At 49.7% G+C, this 14,533-nt stretch overlaps 1 protein-coding gene across 13 annotated transcripts in view; it reads right to left on the bottom strand.

Annotated features, from left to right (window-relative positions):
* LOC105702683 (neurobeachin) overlaps positions 1 to 14,533 on the bottom strand; it is a 107,438-nt gene that overhangs the window by 59,810 nt on the left and 33,095 nt on the right. For 6 of the 13 annotated variants that reach the window (XM_012430421.1, XM_012430496.1, XM_012430431.1 and 3 more), the window contains 9 exons: positions 5,288 to 5,414; positions 5,094 to 5,194; positions 4,859 to 4,987; positions 4,001 to 4,122; positions 3,135 to 3,261; positions 2,934 to 3,053; positions 2,718 to 2,864; positions 2,478 to 2,585; positions 30 to 170 (listed from right to left, as the gene is read on the bottom strand). In XM_012430421.1, coding sequence (XP_012285844.1) covers positions 30 to 170; positions 2,478 to 2,585; positions 2,718 to 2,864; positions 2,934 to 3,053; positions 3,135 to 3,261; positions 4,001 to 4,122; positions 4,859 to 4,987; positions 5,094 to 5,194; positions 5,288 to 5,414 — 1,122 coding nt within the window. The remainder of the gene's footprint in view (positions 1 to 29; positions 171 to 2,477; positions 2,586 to 2,717; positions 2,865 to 2,933; positions 3,054 to 3,134; positions 3,262 to 4,000; positions 4,123 to 4,858; positions 4,988 to 5,093; positions 5,195 to 5,287; positions 5,415 to 14,533) is intronic. The other 7 variants (XM_012430463.1, XM_012430480.1, XM_012430445.1 and 4 more) reach the window with 4 other exon arrangements.

Below are 14,533 nucleotides of genomic sequence, written 5' to 3'. Positions count from 1 at the left end.
GTAAGAAAATCAGAAAGCAAACCACTGACCTGCAACATGAGAGCATGAGGTGTATGTACAAAGTAAGAGACGTTTCCCTTTGGTGCACTCTGCAAGCAGAGTTGGGAATCCGTCGCTACGGGATTGTACATGAACACAATTGCATTGGATAATTTCCCATCGTAGAGCACCTGAAATAATAACCAAGTTAATTACGTATAATAACGATACATCAACGAGAAGGTATGCAACAAAAAATCGTTTCTTCAAACAAATCAACTCAAATGATTCTTCTTTCTATTTAAATCAATTTTTCGTTGCGAAAATATTATAAAATAACATCGTGCGTAGTTACGGTTACTTAATATTGATTTAAATCATCATGCCCTAATTTACAGTATTTACCATTTAAGAGATCAAATATTCTACAAGAAAATTGCAACATTTTAAAATAGATACAATTTGCGAGCTACCTAATAATTCACGGTATCAATACATATGGAACAACGATAACACAAGAAAATGCTAGTACACTGGCGGTGGTAACGCAAACGTAACGCAAAAAACGAGCTCGAGAACACAAGTTCTCTTGTACTTGCGGTACCTGATATATAATAAACTGTAAAATAATTAATGTAATAAAGCAACTTATTGAAAAATAACAATGAGTATGTTTAATTAGACGAGCATGTCTAGCAAATCGCCTATTCCTGATCCTTGAAAATCACTCGTACATCTAAGGCACGAAATTCGGTGCCACCTCCTCGGTTATCCTATGTTCCTGTTACAAATCGAAAATTTCAACCCCTAAACTGTATGCCCGGGAGAAGGTCCGTGCCACCTCCTCGGTTATCCTATGTTCCTGTTACAAATCGACATTTTTCAACCCCTAAAATTTTTGCCCGGGAGAACCTCCGTGCCACCTCCTCGGTTATCCTATGTTCCTGTTACAAATCGAAAAATTTCAACCCCTAAAATGTATGCCCGGGAGAAGGTCCCTGCCACCTCCTCGGTTGTCCTGTGATCCTGTTCCATCTCTGGCGATTTTTAACAGGAACATAGAACAACCAAGGAGGTGGCACGGCATTCTCCCAGGCAAAAATTTTACGGGTTGAAATTTCCGATTTCTAACAGGAACATAGGATAACCGAGGAGGTGGCACGGAGCTTCTCCCAGGCATACATTTTAGGGGTTGAAATTTTTGATTTGTAACAGGAACATAGGATAACCGAGGAGGTGGCACGGACCTTTTCCCGAGCATAAATTTTAGGGGTTGAAAATTTCGATTTGCAACAGGAACATAGGATAACCGAGGAGGTGGCACGGACCTTCTTCCAAGCAAACTTTTTAGGGGTTGAAAATTTCGATTTGTAACAGGAACATAGGATAACCGAGGAGGTGGCACCGAGTTTCGTGCCTTAGATCTACGAGTGGTTTTCAAGGATCCGGAATAGGCGATTATAGGGTTTGCTATACATGCTAGTCTAATTAAACGTACTCATTGTTATTGTTCAATAAATTGCTTTATTACATTAATTATTTTACAGTTTATTATACATCAGGTATCGCAAGTACATAAGTTCTCGAGCTCGTCTTTTACCTTACGTTTCCGTTACCACAACCAAGATGCGCCATGTACACGAGGAAGCCATTCATGACAGCCAGTGTACTAGTTCGGGGCAATCACGCAAAATAAGAAAAGAAGCACACTCGTGTCTACCGCACACAACATTATTTACTACGTCTTCCTGCAATGCACAAAATGATTACATTCATAAAACAAATCATACACATAGGTATTAATCAAAACAATAACTAAAAATGCTCCGCTACGTAAATCGCACGTTGTGTCACGGCAGATTTGTCGCGAATGAAAATCGAAAGCTCGTTCAACTATCGACGAGCTTAAACTGTGCGTAATTCGGACTGACAGGCGACAATTTTCGACGATAGCTCGATTACGGAGGACCGCGATTCGGAATGGACTATTTGTCGAAAATGATGCGGATGACAATGTAGACTGACGCGTGATTGCCGTCAAGTGCATACGGCAAAGGAGACGCGTATTTTGCACGCTAGGTGCGAAGGATAATTACTCCTCCTCTGTCATGTACCCTGCGTGTCGGAAATAAAACCGATTCGTTTGAGTACTATTACCGCGCTACCAGCGCCGGTTTAATTATCGGAGAACCATAAGGCGTCGTATGTATATTTAACGTGCCGTGGTCGAAATTAAACCGAATCACTGGCGCCGGGCGAAAGGAGCAATATGTAACGTTACGACAACGTAGAATATTTTCCAAAGTTCCGACCTCCGCATGCATGCGTCGATTTAGCGTTCGCCATACGAGACGAGTTTCACTCGAATTTCACTTTGTGAAGAAACATTGCGCGAATGCCGTCTGGGGCTAGTTACCTCGGGGCAGACTTGAGCGTAGTAACGGAGTCATTCGCTGTGCAAATAAACGAGAAGAAAGGAAAAAAATAAAAATGCTTACAGGCTGTATACTTTGGTCCACCATGCTCGTGAGTTCCTGCTCATCACTCACCCTTTTGTGATTGTCGGGTAAGTTGAGGTAACACTCGTTGTCGAACCGGAACTGACTCTGTACAATCGATTAATTAGTAAGGAGGTCTTCGTACCGATACAAATCGCGGTGGAAATTTGATCGACCACCGGTTACATTAATTTGACAAAAACTCTGCAATAAGAAATTGATATGACAGCGCGAGTCTACCTTATATCCAGGTCCTAATCTGTGCATTGCACATATCTGATGCGTCGTCAGTGCCTCACTGAACAAATATATAGCGCTCATTTGTCCACAGAACACCCGTTCCTCGTCCAATTCCGGCGTGGCACCGATGTAGCATTTGTCAAACGGCTGAAAACGAGTCGACGTTGAACGCAAAGTCGAGGAAATCCGAATCCTCGAGAGGATACGTCAACTTACGTCGTTGGTCGAGACGAACCACGCCATTTCCGTGCTCGAAGCCAGCTGACAGTTCACCAGGCATTTAATTTCGCTCTTCGTCCACCTATTGTATATGTACACTACGGCAATCATGTACCACTGGAACGTTCAGAGTTTTTGAAAATTATCGTGCTCGTTCCCACTCGACGAAATTGGCTACTCCCTTTTCATAAATCTCACCTTTCGTGGTTGAAATTCGTATTTGACACAATGCTGGAAGCCCTTGCCCTTCACCTTCATGGAAGTGAGGACCAAGCAATTTCCTACGAAGTGCGCGGAGTACCCGACGCCCTTGCTAGTCTTGAAGCTGTGGGATAGAAAAGAGAGACGAATGATAGTTCAAATCGGCGATCACATTTTTTTTTTTTGGCCTTTTTCGCGGTTCCATCACCGGAGGATTCCCAATCCGCGACCGTTTTGAAGATAACTCGTGGGACCGAAACCACTCATTTTCGAAACATATTGTTTTCGCGGATGCCGTTTCGATCGTCTCTGGCAATTCTTCTTCCTTTTATTTTTAATCCCTTTTGCACCCGTAAAACACCGTTGCCATTCGCAAATGGGAAACTACGACAGCCGCGGCTCTCTAAACGGGCGTATGCAAATCCGATCGTTTCCATACGAGTGGAACGTGATTAAACCGCGTTATAGCTCAACGATAGGCGGTTCGACGGTCGCCAGAAAAATAACGGAATACAATCCTGACTGAAATCTCGATGACTTTGAGGATCCCCGGGGAGGAACAAAGCCGGGAATGTTCCGACCGAACAATATTTTCAATGCGGTTTTCTATTCGGGGGGAAAATACGAAACAAACGAAATTGCGCTTGCGAACCTTCATAATACCGAGGGCTTCGGGTTTTCACTCTGTTTCGCCTCAATAGAAATTATTCCAGAGATTCTCGTTTTTCTTTTTGTGTTGTGTTTTTCCTAAGGATCCACGGATCCAGTGCATAAAATGCAGGGCTTTTTTTCGATAACGCGGTCGCCCCGAAATATTGAAGAACAGTTCGGAGGGAAATCGATATTGAATTTTCTTAACTCACCAATAAAGATACGGCTTTTCCCGCTCGATGTTAACGGAATTGATGGGGTCCAACCTGAACCACGTAGTGAAGGTGAAACCGTTCTCGTAAGGCCACCTCGCCAGAGGTGGTAAAACGACTGCCTGGAAATGTCAGCGAAAAACGGATCGCTAAAGACCTCGGAAAACATCGTTAACGTTAATAAAGAAATCGCTAAAAGAATTTCCATGGAATGACGTGGATACAGTATTTGCGCACCGTGGACAAGTTTCGCGTCGCATCGAATAATTAATCTTGCCCGCCTAGGGCGAAATTCAACATTGTCACCTGACCTTAATTGACGAATCGTGTTCATTCCACTTCGACAAGTGTCATCGACCGTTCATGTCCCGGAAGAGGACGAACCGAGGGGTTGAAAAGCAATATTTTGCCCGCAAAAAACGAAGTCGAATAATTGACTCTAGAACCGTAAGTCGAAGTACATTCTGCTACGATAACAAGAGATTTTCAGAGGCGGAGTTCCGGGGAAAACACAAAAGCGCCCGCCGAAATGTCCGAATTAAACGGATCCGAAAAACCCGCCAACGGGCTTCGCGACTTTTCCTTCCGTTTAATTTAATTTCGCGGAGCATAATGCACGAGTTGGTCGAGAACTCGGAGCACCGACGAGTTTCCCTTGACAGAGAATGAATTAGCCGCGAAAACTTTCCCCCGGAACTTCCGGAGAAAAAAGCCCTCCGAGTCGAAGGACCTTTTCGCCAGGGCAGCAAGAACGAAGCTCGGGACCTCGGTAAAGCGTCAACTTTTTTGGTACTCCTGAGCGAAGCACTTCGCGATTCACTTAACGACACGGCAAAAATCGGGACGTGATCTACTTACCGACCCTTTCCTGCCGGGAAAACTGAAAAATACATCGGGCCCGTTTCGTTGCGGCATTTGGCGAAGGACGTTCAGCAGTTTCGCCGAATGGCGAGGCTGAAAGTTCCCATTAAGTGCTTCGTTAGACGCCTACAAGAAAACGCCTAGCCTTGAAAAATCATCCTTTCGCAACTCGGTAGACTCGAGTCGATCAATTTTTCTTTTCTTCTCATAGCAAAGCGAATTTTATCATTACCCATTTGCCCTTGACCGCCTTCATTGCCCCGAACAGGAGCTTCAGTTCCTTCACCGTGATGCTGTAGCTCGCCAGCACGCCCAGCATGTCGATCAGTAGATCTAACCCAAATTATAATTAATATAATTCGGCAAAGACGTTACGTCATGGCGATCGATCGATCGATAGGGTAAGAAAAAAGAAATAAATCTTACCGGCCACGACGGTCTCGGCACGCGACAGCCGATGTAATACGTGTTCTATGAGACTCACGTCCGTGCAGGCTTGCAGATTGCGCACGCTTTTTCGCAAAATGGCGATGAAGACGCTCCATATCTCTGCCTGGAATTAAAGGTAAGCAAATTTTCGAACGCGCTTCGTCGAATAAAATCAATTTTCAACGTTTCCTTGTGCTTTTCTAAATCGAGTTGCGTCAAACGTACATCCCTAAAAATTGTCGGACACGGCAGTTAAATGGCTTCAAGGAGGTTAAAAGCGCTAAACGGAAGAAGCTTAGAAAGTGCTTCTAGAATGGAAATTCGCTTTGTCTCGACGTACAGCGAAGAAACCTTTGAGGATTACGGCTTAACCTCTCTGGCTTGTACTTAAGAGTTGCATCTCGTTTAATGCTCCACCTTGCAGTAAATAATCCGAATCGCCCTGTAAAAATACGCAGATTCACTTGGAAACGAGGTCTCAACGCTGTCCTCGTAAACGCCGTAAACGGCTTAGACCTGATTCATGAGAACATCCATTTTACGGCATCTAAAGAAATCTGGACCGCGGGAAGAAATAATGGCAGTACCTCTCCTCCTCCTCTATATTCGGTTCCACGACGTAACGTCGCGCGTGCACTGCCAGGGGAAAATTCGGTAGGTGCCGGGTCACGTCCAATAGGTTTTTTTGAAGCTTTTAGGGAGGTCCGTGCCTGGAAGCTTTCATTTCACCGAATCCGAGACGGATATTCAAAAGTTCCATTAGGTAACACCGGAGGCCGAAGGCAAACGGGGGTCAAACCGAAAACGTTCCAAAACGGTCGACCTAAACCTTCGATCGGGAATAGTGGCCCCGAATATTAGTTCCACCGACGAAATCGATGTTAAAAGAACTCGAAGCGAGGTGAATTCATGCGATATACGGCCCGTTCTTGGGTGGTCGTTCAAAGAACATCGGTCTCGGGCCGTGACTGCACCGAAGGAATATCGAAAATTGGCAGGAAGCGACGTCGAAGGCCGGAAAGCCCGTTCCGCGAGGGCGAACTTGAAATTATTTGGAAATAGTTGGGAGCCATTCCCGGCCTGTGGGGGGAATGCGGGATCCATTCAAACCTTGGAATTATTAATAACTTACGATCAAAGTTCCCCGGCGATTTGATCGCATCGCGGTAGGTACCCTATGCACCGTCGAATTCCCTCCACTAACCAGGGCACATCGCCATCGAATAATTCCCCGCTTTCGTCGAAATAACCGAAGTCGCGATTTAACCCAGTTTAACGCCTCGTTTTCCGTCTCTTCGTTCCGTTGCCTCTCGTTTCGCATACGCGCCGACCGATCGCTCCATGCGAGTATTCACAAAGTGCATCGGGGGCAATCCGAAGACTTCGGTGACCGGAGTCACGACAAGGGCACAAAGCGAATCCTAATTGTTTTAGCACCACTCGTGGAATCTCTTCGAGTATTTATAGAGCCGTAATATTGCTCTTGCGCGTATCGCATTCCATTATTATTACATTCCGAACCGCTGCATTTCGGCCCGACTGAACGCGGCTTCCGAAACCTCGCGTTCGGATATACCTTGGAAATTAATCAACGGACTTCCATTGATCTCGCGGCGTCCCATGAAATGGAATGCACGATCAGCGTCGATCCACGCGAGTTTGGAAATTTTAAAGATCCTCCCAAGGACGCCCGAAGCGCAACGCGGATCTTGGCGTTGGCGAGAAGTTTAGAGAATTTATCCATCTACCTCGTGGACAACGCGTCTCCCAACGAACAGATTTTTTCATCGAGGGTGTGGCAGTTCGTCCGCTAAAGCACCACGGAAAAAGTCGATCGGCGGAAAGCGAATCTCGCTGTCAAATATTTGTCCCGAGTCGTTGACACGGTTCGAGCCGGACACGGACGTTATTTGGCAAATAGCCGTCACGGAAGATCGATCCGTGGTCCCCGATGCGATCTACGAGGGCATTTCCGGTGACAATCGCGGTGCACGCACAAAGTCGGAGCTGGTCGTCGACCGGGCAAGGTGGGACGGGAACGCGATTCGTCAAATGGCGCAACTTTGGACCACCGGCATCATCGAAATTTTGCCAAAATTAGTCCTCCGGAACCGAGGGCTTTGCGAGGGAAAACGGTCGCCGATTCTTTTCTAACTCGAACCTACATTTCGTACAAAGCAACTTTCCCGAATGACGGGATTTAATTTCATGCCTCTGCACTTTTAATCACGGAACCGCGGTCTGGCGCGTCTCTTGCGCGTCCCCCTATCGGCTCACCTCGTGGCGTTCTCGTGGCGGTCGCGAGATTCGGTTTGTTTCCTGAAATCCACTCCTGCATGGACGGCGGTTTAATTCCTTCGTAACGAGGTGGATATCCGTCGCAAATGAACACGGCGTTAAGGGAAGTTGCGAAAGAAAAAAGGCCTCGAGAAGGGAATATCTTCGCCTGCCTCGGACGTTATCGGGGGGACGACCGGCCAACTACCAAGTTATTAACTCGGAAATCTTTAATCCAGTTGCTTACCACCGAGTCCCAATTAAAAAGTTTCATCGGTGAGACTAGATCCATCGCCGAGGCTTGGCGAGCTCGATAATCGATATCACCGATAAACGAGTGGCCGAAGAGGAGCCGGGCAAAAAGATGACGAGGTGTCCGCCGCTTCCTGGCGGGATTCGCTTCGTTTCCAAAACCCGCCATTTTTCTATAAAATGCGGAGGAACGACTCACGCCAGAAAATCGTTGAAAAAATCTCCTAACGAGTCCCTCAAACGCGTGGATATTATACAATTTTCAGAATTTCCCCAGTCCCGGAATATCGAATCATTTTCGCATTTTCATTTACCCGCGGGCAACGAGCCGCCCAGAAGTTGTATAATTAATGCCAGCCAAGGAGCGCGGTAATAGCATTTTCCCCTTTCAACTACTCCGCGGTAATAAAATTGTTCCGCCGAAGAAGCTCGCGTCTCGAGAGAAATATTTCGTTATTAATTCGTTGACGTTTCCAGGAACCCAAGCCGGAAATACCTCCTTATTCGATAAAACGATCTTCTTGCCTTTCAAGAATTCGCCATCGCGTTACGATGTTTCTTGTACCATTGCCCTCCCGGGAGCGTTCCGTCCTTCCTCGATGCCAAGTCGCGGCTCGCGTATCGCGACGACGAGAATTTACTTTCCTCCTCTCCGTCCGATCATTTTTTACGTCCACCATTTATTTTTTATTTGACGCGGCTTAAAAATTTAGAGAGACCTAGCACCGGACCCGCGCTGGATTCGTCATTAAAAAATGTCGATTACGTGGGGTGGAACGGCCGTCCTTTAATCGATACGAATGGGAGAGGGACGTATACGGGAGTTCGTTGCTAAACGCGATCGCATCCCGTGCAATTTCCTAGGTATATGGGACTAACGGATGGAATTAATCCGGGTGGTCATCACGCGGCATTAAGCTGGACATGGCGCGGATGCCCGAGCTTAAGAGCCGCTCTTGGGATGCCAGCTTAATGTCGAAATTATTAACTGGCTGCATTAGTTGGATGGAGTTGCGCCGCCGTGTTTCGCGATCAGAGCCAAAACTAAACCCGCAGGACGGGGACTCGCGTAATCCCGCAGACTCGAAATCGTCTCGGACGTGTGCTCGAGACCGACAATGTGCTCGCATGGCGGGAAGCTTAGAGGCCGCCATGCCGGCAGTTTAGAAACTGCCTTGGAACGGTTCCAAAATGACCATTTTTCGCTGTCTGCCGGGAAAGAAGCGGCGCAATCGATGGTAACGACCCGGCGTCAGATATGGAGCAAGATTTTTCTCGAGGCTCGATATACACCCCCGGGACGGAAAAATCCCTTCCCCCTCCCCGGAAGGGAAAAACCCACTATTACTTAGCGTACCGATACGTTACCCTGAATATCGAATTACTTTCGGATATCGGAGAGGGGGAGAGAGGGAAGTTCTGGCAGGGTGCCGAGCGGGAGGGAGCGAAAGGATAAAGCTCTCCGGATTATCTTACGGCCGGGATCGCGGAAACTCGTTGAAACGGAACGCGAAGGGGACTTCGTTCTCGAGATCGAGATATCAAAGTGTTCTCTCCCGCCGAATAGGGCTCGTCGGGACGTATCCTTCGGGAAGGGATAACGGGACGAGTTCCTTCCTGCGATCATCCGAAACCCGATATCGTCGAACCAAGAGCGTCGAGCCCTTATCGCCGTTTCTCGGCGTTCGCGCACTCGAACGAACTCGAAGGGCGTCGGGAAAAAAGGAGGGACGACTATCGGTGGAGCTTTCGAACCGAAGATCGAAAGGAAGCGCTCGTTTCCGCCGGAACCTCCCCTGGCCCGTCGAAATTAGTTCCGGATTACGAGCACCACTCGGCCGATAAATCACTCGCTACGATTTAGGGAGGAGTTAATTAAATAATCTGCGCACCGAGTGCGGCCAAAGGATAATAGCTCCTCAAACTTCGTCGAGAATATCGACCCGCCGAACGAGCAAACGTCCAATTGGGTTAACGAACTTTCCTCGGAACGTTCCCGCGAGCATTTTGGACCATCGGCTTGCCCCGCTTCGAGCGACTTCCGTTTCGACTCCACCTCGGTCGCCACGAGCACCCCTTTCTTCCGAAAGGGACCCACGAAGACGCGGAGCGTTCCGTTTTGCCCTCGTTTCCGAGAGCATCGAAGAGGTCGCGGCCAACCGCGGGGGTGAAAAGTCGCTCGGCCTAAGTGTCGCAAATCCACCCCAAAGGCCGCGCGGGGCTTTTAGCACGAATGCACCCGGAGTAAGAGTCGAGTCGAACGATCCGGAGTGTTCCGGCGAGAGGGCAGAGGGAGGAAGCCGGAAGGCGACTTCCTGCGGCGGCCTTTGGCGCTGCAAGCTCGCAAAATTGCCGCCTCGCGGAAAGGGGCGGGAAAGAGTGCGCCAATCGAGGAAGCTCGGAGTGGGCGAATTTCTTTGAAAACTTGCCGACTTTCGAGAAGGTGGCTTAATTAGTCCTTGGTACCAAGGGTGGGTTTCGCGACGAACGGGAGAACCAGGGGAGGCCCCCAAGAAATCGCGAGCGAAAGGACCTCTGGCTTTTAACCGGCCGAGTCGCGGTGTGAGACACCTGCGGGAAATATGAATTTCAATCGGGGCATTCCACGAGTTGAATCGAGTATCTTGAAGTTCTCCGATGCTATGGAGAATCGCGTAAGCGATGTCGAACGGCAATCGGGAGCCGTTTCGCGATGATACGTTTAATCCGACGCGGGAATTTTTTTAGAACCGAGAGGTGGGGTGGTGTAGGAATTATTACCCGTAACATCCTTACACCCTGCACGAGGTGACCGAGATAAACCGAAGGTAAACCGACAGCTCGGGCTGCAAATCCGATCGGGTAACGCATCGCGGAAGGAGGAATCGAGTTGCGAAAAAGGCAAACCGTGTTTCGGCTTCGGTTATTACGGGCTCGGTCCCCGCCCTGGAGAAGAGCCAATGGCTAAACGTTTTGTCTGCCATTAAAAAATGCTAATCCCCTTGCGAGCTCCACTAGCGCCTCGCTAACGGGTTTTTTCGAAACAAATTTTGTCCCGACTAAAAGCCCCGACCTGGGCTGTGAAATTTACCACGGAAGGCTTTCAAAGTGCAATTTCGAACGAGAAAATTGTCCCTCCTTTTGTGCAATTTTCCAGACCTCTTTCGATCGAATTATCACGTAAACGAAGGGAGAGAAACGGCGCCAAACAATCGTAAAAGCATTAATCCACCTCCCGTGCAATTACAAAATTGAAACGTTATCTCGGTCCCGTTTAAATATTTAGAGATCGACCAAAAATTACACATTTTTTTACATTTACGTCCAACGTCCGAATTAAAAATCGGGACATTAAAAATGCTCCTCTCTTCGCCCCCGACCGTCCGATTTAAAAGCACGAATCCGAAAACGTTGCCCTTTGATCGTTCCAAAAAGCAGCTTTCGCGGGGGTCGCGAGCGTTTTGTCCGCCATTAAAAAATGCTAATGTCGAGGCGAGCGACGTCGGCACCGCGACGCGGGGCGGACATGCATTAAACATAAACGCGAAGAGAAAAACTTGGGGGTCGAAGACCACGCCTTACGGCGTGGTTTCAACTTTTAAATGAAAGACTTCCCCAGGCGTCGCGGGGCTAATTAATAGTCGTCGAGACTCCCTTCCTTCCGCGGACTTGGACGCGCTTCCGACCTCCAGAGGGGGAGGCGAATATTCGCTAAATAACTCCAACCAGATTCCTCCGTTCGACGTTAATCGGCCGCTTAACGACTCCCCGAAATCGGGGCCAATTCGAGAGGATGACGTATTAACGCGCCTCGGCGGCGTTAATTGCGGCAAGTTAGCCGGCGAAGAATTCCGACTAATGTCGGCCCATTAGAGCGGCGGGCGTTAACGTTCCCCTCCCGAACTTGGTTTCGATCGCTGCCGGTTTCTCGTTCCCGATGGCACGTTGAGACGACGTAGGAATTTCCGCCCTCGCGGGGGTCAACGAAATGCAACGTCTTCTGGCACCCGCCCTCGATCGGAGGGATCGCGGAAGGGGGACGCCTGGAATCGATCCCGCCATGCCGCGCGCGTTTCTCGCCCCAGTGGCGAATAATTGACCTCCTCCACCGGACATCGACCATGGGAACGATTTCGCGCCCGAACGGGAAGAGACTCCTCCGACGTTTTTCCTTTCCGGGCCAAGGGACGTCTCGCAGTCGGGACCGGCGGCAAACATTTGCCCCTATATCCGATATCTATTCGTCTCCCGGACGAGGCGAAATACGGTTACCACTCGCTATATTCCAATTACCTGGGTACAGCCGCCACTCGCCATTTCCCGCAGCCAGAACCGATACGCGGAATTTACCCGAACCCACGAAGACGCGATTCCGAGGCGGAATCGATACCGCCGAGAGCCCTCCCGGATAAAGTCGCTAAACAACGTACCTACGCGACTCGGAACCGAATTCACGGTCTCTTCTCGTAACGCGGGTAAACTTCCCTTCTCGTTGCGGCGAGACCGGTTTATCCCTTTCAGCTCACGAATTTCCGATCTCGCGATAATTCGCGTTCCCGGGATGAGGATTCGGGAAGGCAGAAAAGTGTGTGCCAATCACTCCCTCGAAGGAATAAGGGTATTTGCTTGCCAACTCGGCGTCTCTCTTCCCGAGGAATTCCTCCTTCCCGCGAAACGTTTCCATTTCGCAAAATCGAATGTTTCCGCTCGGTGGGATTTCGCCGATCGAACGGTGCCTCGAAAAATCCCTGGAGTCGTTCCAGCTTCCAGCTCCGTCGAACGCGATGACCGCTCGGGTCGCTCGTTACTCCGGCGGAAGTTCCGGAGCCCCTTCGAGTGCGGAAACGCAGGAAAATCGTGGGAGAGTTTCCTCGGCGAAATATCGGGACGAGGAACCGCCGTTCCATTGAAAAGGATCTCCGGGTGGATGGGTACCGAGGGATCGAGGGTGGAAACAATTATCGCCTCGCGGGAGAGTAACGAGGGCACTTGCTCGGTCGGGGCGAAATTCCGGGTTTTCAGCGAAGTCGGCAAGGCTGCGGACATCCCCCTGCGGGGGTGGTAAGGTCGGTCGGGAAATAAAAGGAATTGCCGACGAACGTGTCGGCGGATTAATGGTGCCACTCGGGTCCGTTGATTCGGAGCTGCCAATCGGGCCGCTCGTCTCCCCCGTCGCGATGTCGATTCGACTCCAAATAAGTTATATCTACCGCCCAATTTTTTTCGCATAGAATTGCGTTCTCGTTTCTATTCCGCATAAAGGTACCGACTCACCGCGAGCGAGATGACGCGTACTTGTCCCTCAAAAAAAAAAAAAAAAACACCCGCTTAATTTTATTAGACGCGCCTAATTAAAAAGTTGTTCGTTGTCCGTAAAAATCCCATTTCCTATTTCTTTGGGCGACACGCAACCGGCAACGCCGTTGCCCGCTTTCGTTTCATCGGCCAAATGGCGCTCCGATCGATTCGACCGTTTCAATCGACCTCGGCGTCCCCGCGAATTTCCGTCAACGTGGCGGAAACCGACTCGCGTCGCATTCGTCATCTCGATCGACGGCTGGCTCGTAATCGCGCCTCGAACTCCGGAGGCGAATTCGCGACACGACTTACCTAATGACCCAACCTCTCGAGGCGAGCCATCGATCATCTCGAGAGCGTCTCGTTCGCGTCTCGTTCGCGCCTCGCCTTATGCCAGACCTCGATGGAACTTTCCGCACGATTTATCTTCGAAAACGCATCCACCCCGAAGTCTCCGTTCGACGTCTTCGTTGTTTCTCTCGGTACAACACTCGACGCGAACCGAGCCGGTTTTACGATATGGCCGCGACCTTTTATCTTACGAGCGGATTCCGAGGACGAGGGCGGAAACGACGCGGCGTCGAGACAAGAGCGGACCAACCGACTCGCGATTGAAATGGAAGATCCGCCGTCAAAGTCCAGATACACTCCGGGACCCGAGCTCGGGGAAAAACGCGTTCTCGTGGAAATCCATTATAAGGAGGTCGCACGCCGGCGTCTTTGCGCTCCTCCCTCGGCGGGGCTTAATAAAGGTGCGACTTTTTCAGCTCGCGCGTCGCTCCGGGAATTTCGGCCATTGTGCCATCCAGAGTTCGCGAGCAAAACCTCGGATCCGAAGACGAGACAGCCCGACCTCGTTCGACGAGATTCTCCGTTGCGAAGAACGCGTCAAAAGATGCGCGGAAACGCACCGAGATGCGCTTACTCCGATGACTTCGCACAAAAGCCGCCAAAGACCTTTCTCGACCCCGAAAAACTGGGACAAACGGCGCGAACGCGTTCCATCCGTCGCGCATGCAAGCACAAAAAAGCGACGCCTGTCGTCGTCACGATTCGCGCAATTATCCGCCGCAACGTTTGACCCTGCCGAAAAGCCCGAAGAAATGGCGGCGGTGGCGTCGTAATTGTCGGGGACCCCTTTCCGGCCGAACGGGACAATTTCGTCGAGTGCTCGGCCGCGATTCATCCACGGATCGTTTTAAGCCGCCTGATCGTTCGGGATGATAAATCCCGCGTTACGGGTCCATTCCGAAAATGCTTTCCCATTCTCGCCCCGTCGCCCTTGCGGCGCTCCCTGTCCCTTCCCCGGGCATTCGTCCCGAGGATTTATCGTGTCCGGCGGAATGCACCTCACGTATTCTCTACGTGGTTGCACATTCTTTATTGGCAGAAAAACCTATATTTATCTAATGCTCCTGCTTTATAACCCGATCTCGC

This window comes from Orussus abietinus, unplaced genomic scaffold (genome assembly GCF_000612105.2).
Source record: "Orussus abietinus isolate OABI.00-Male unplaced genomic scaffold, Oabi_2.0 scaffold100, whole genome shotgun sequence".
NCBI lineage: Eukaryota > Metazoa > Arthropoda > Insecta > Hymenoptera > Orussidae > Orussus > Orussus abietinus.
The sequence above is the reverse complement of the archived record's forward strand: the minus strand, read 5'-3'. Positions and strand labels throughout refer to the sequence as shown.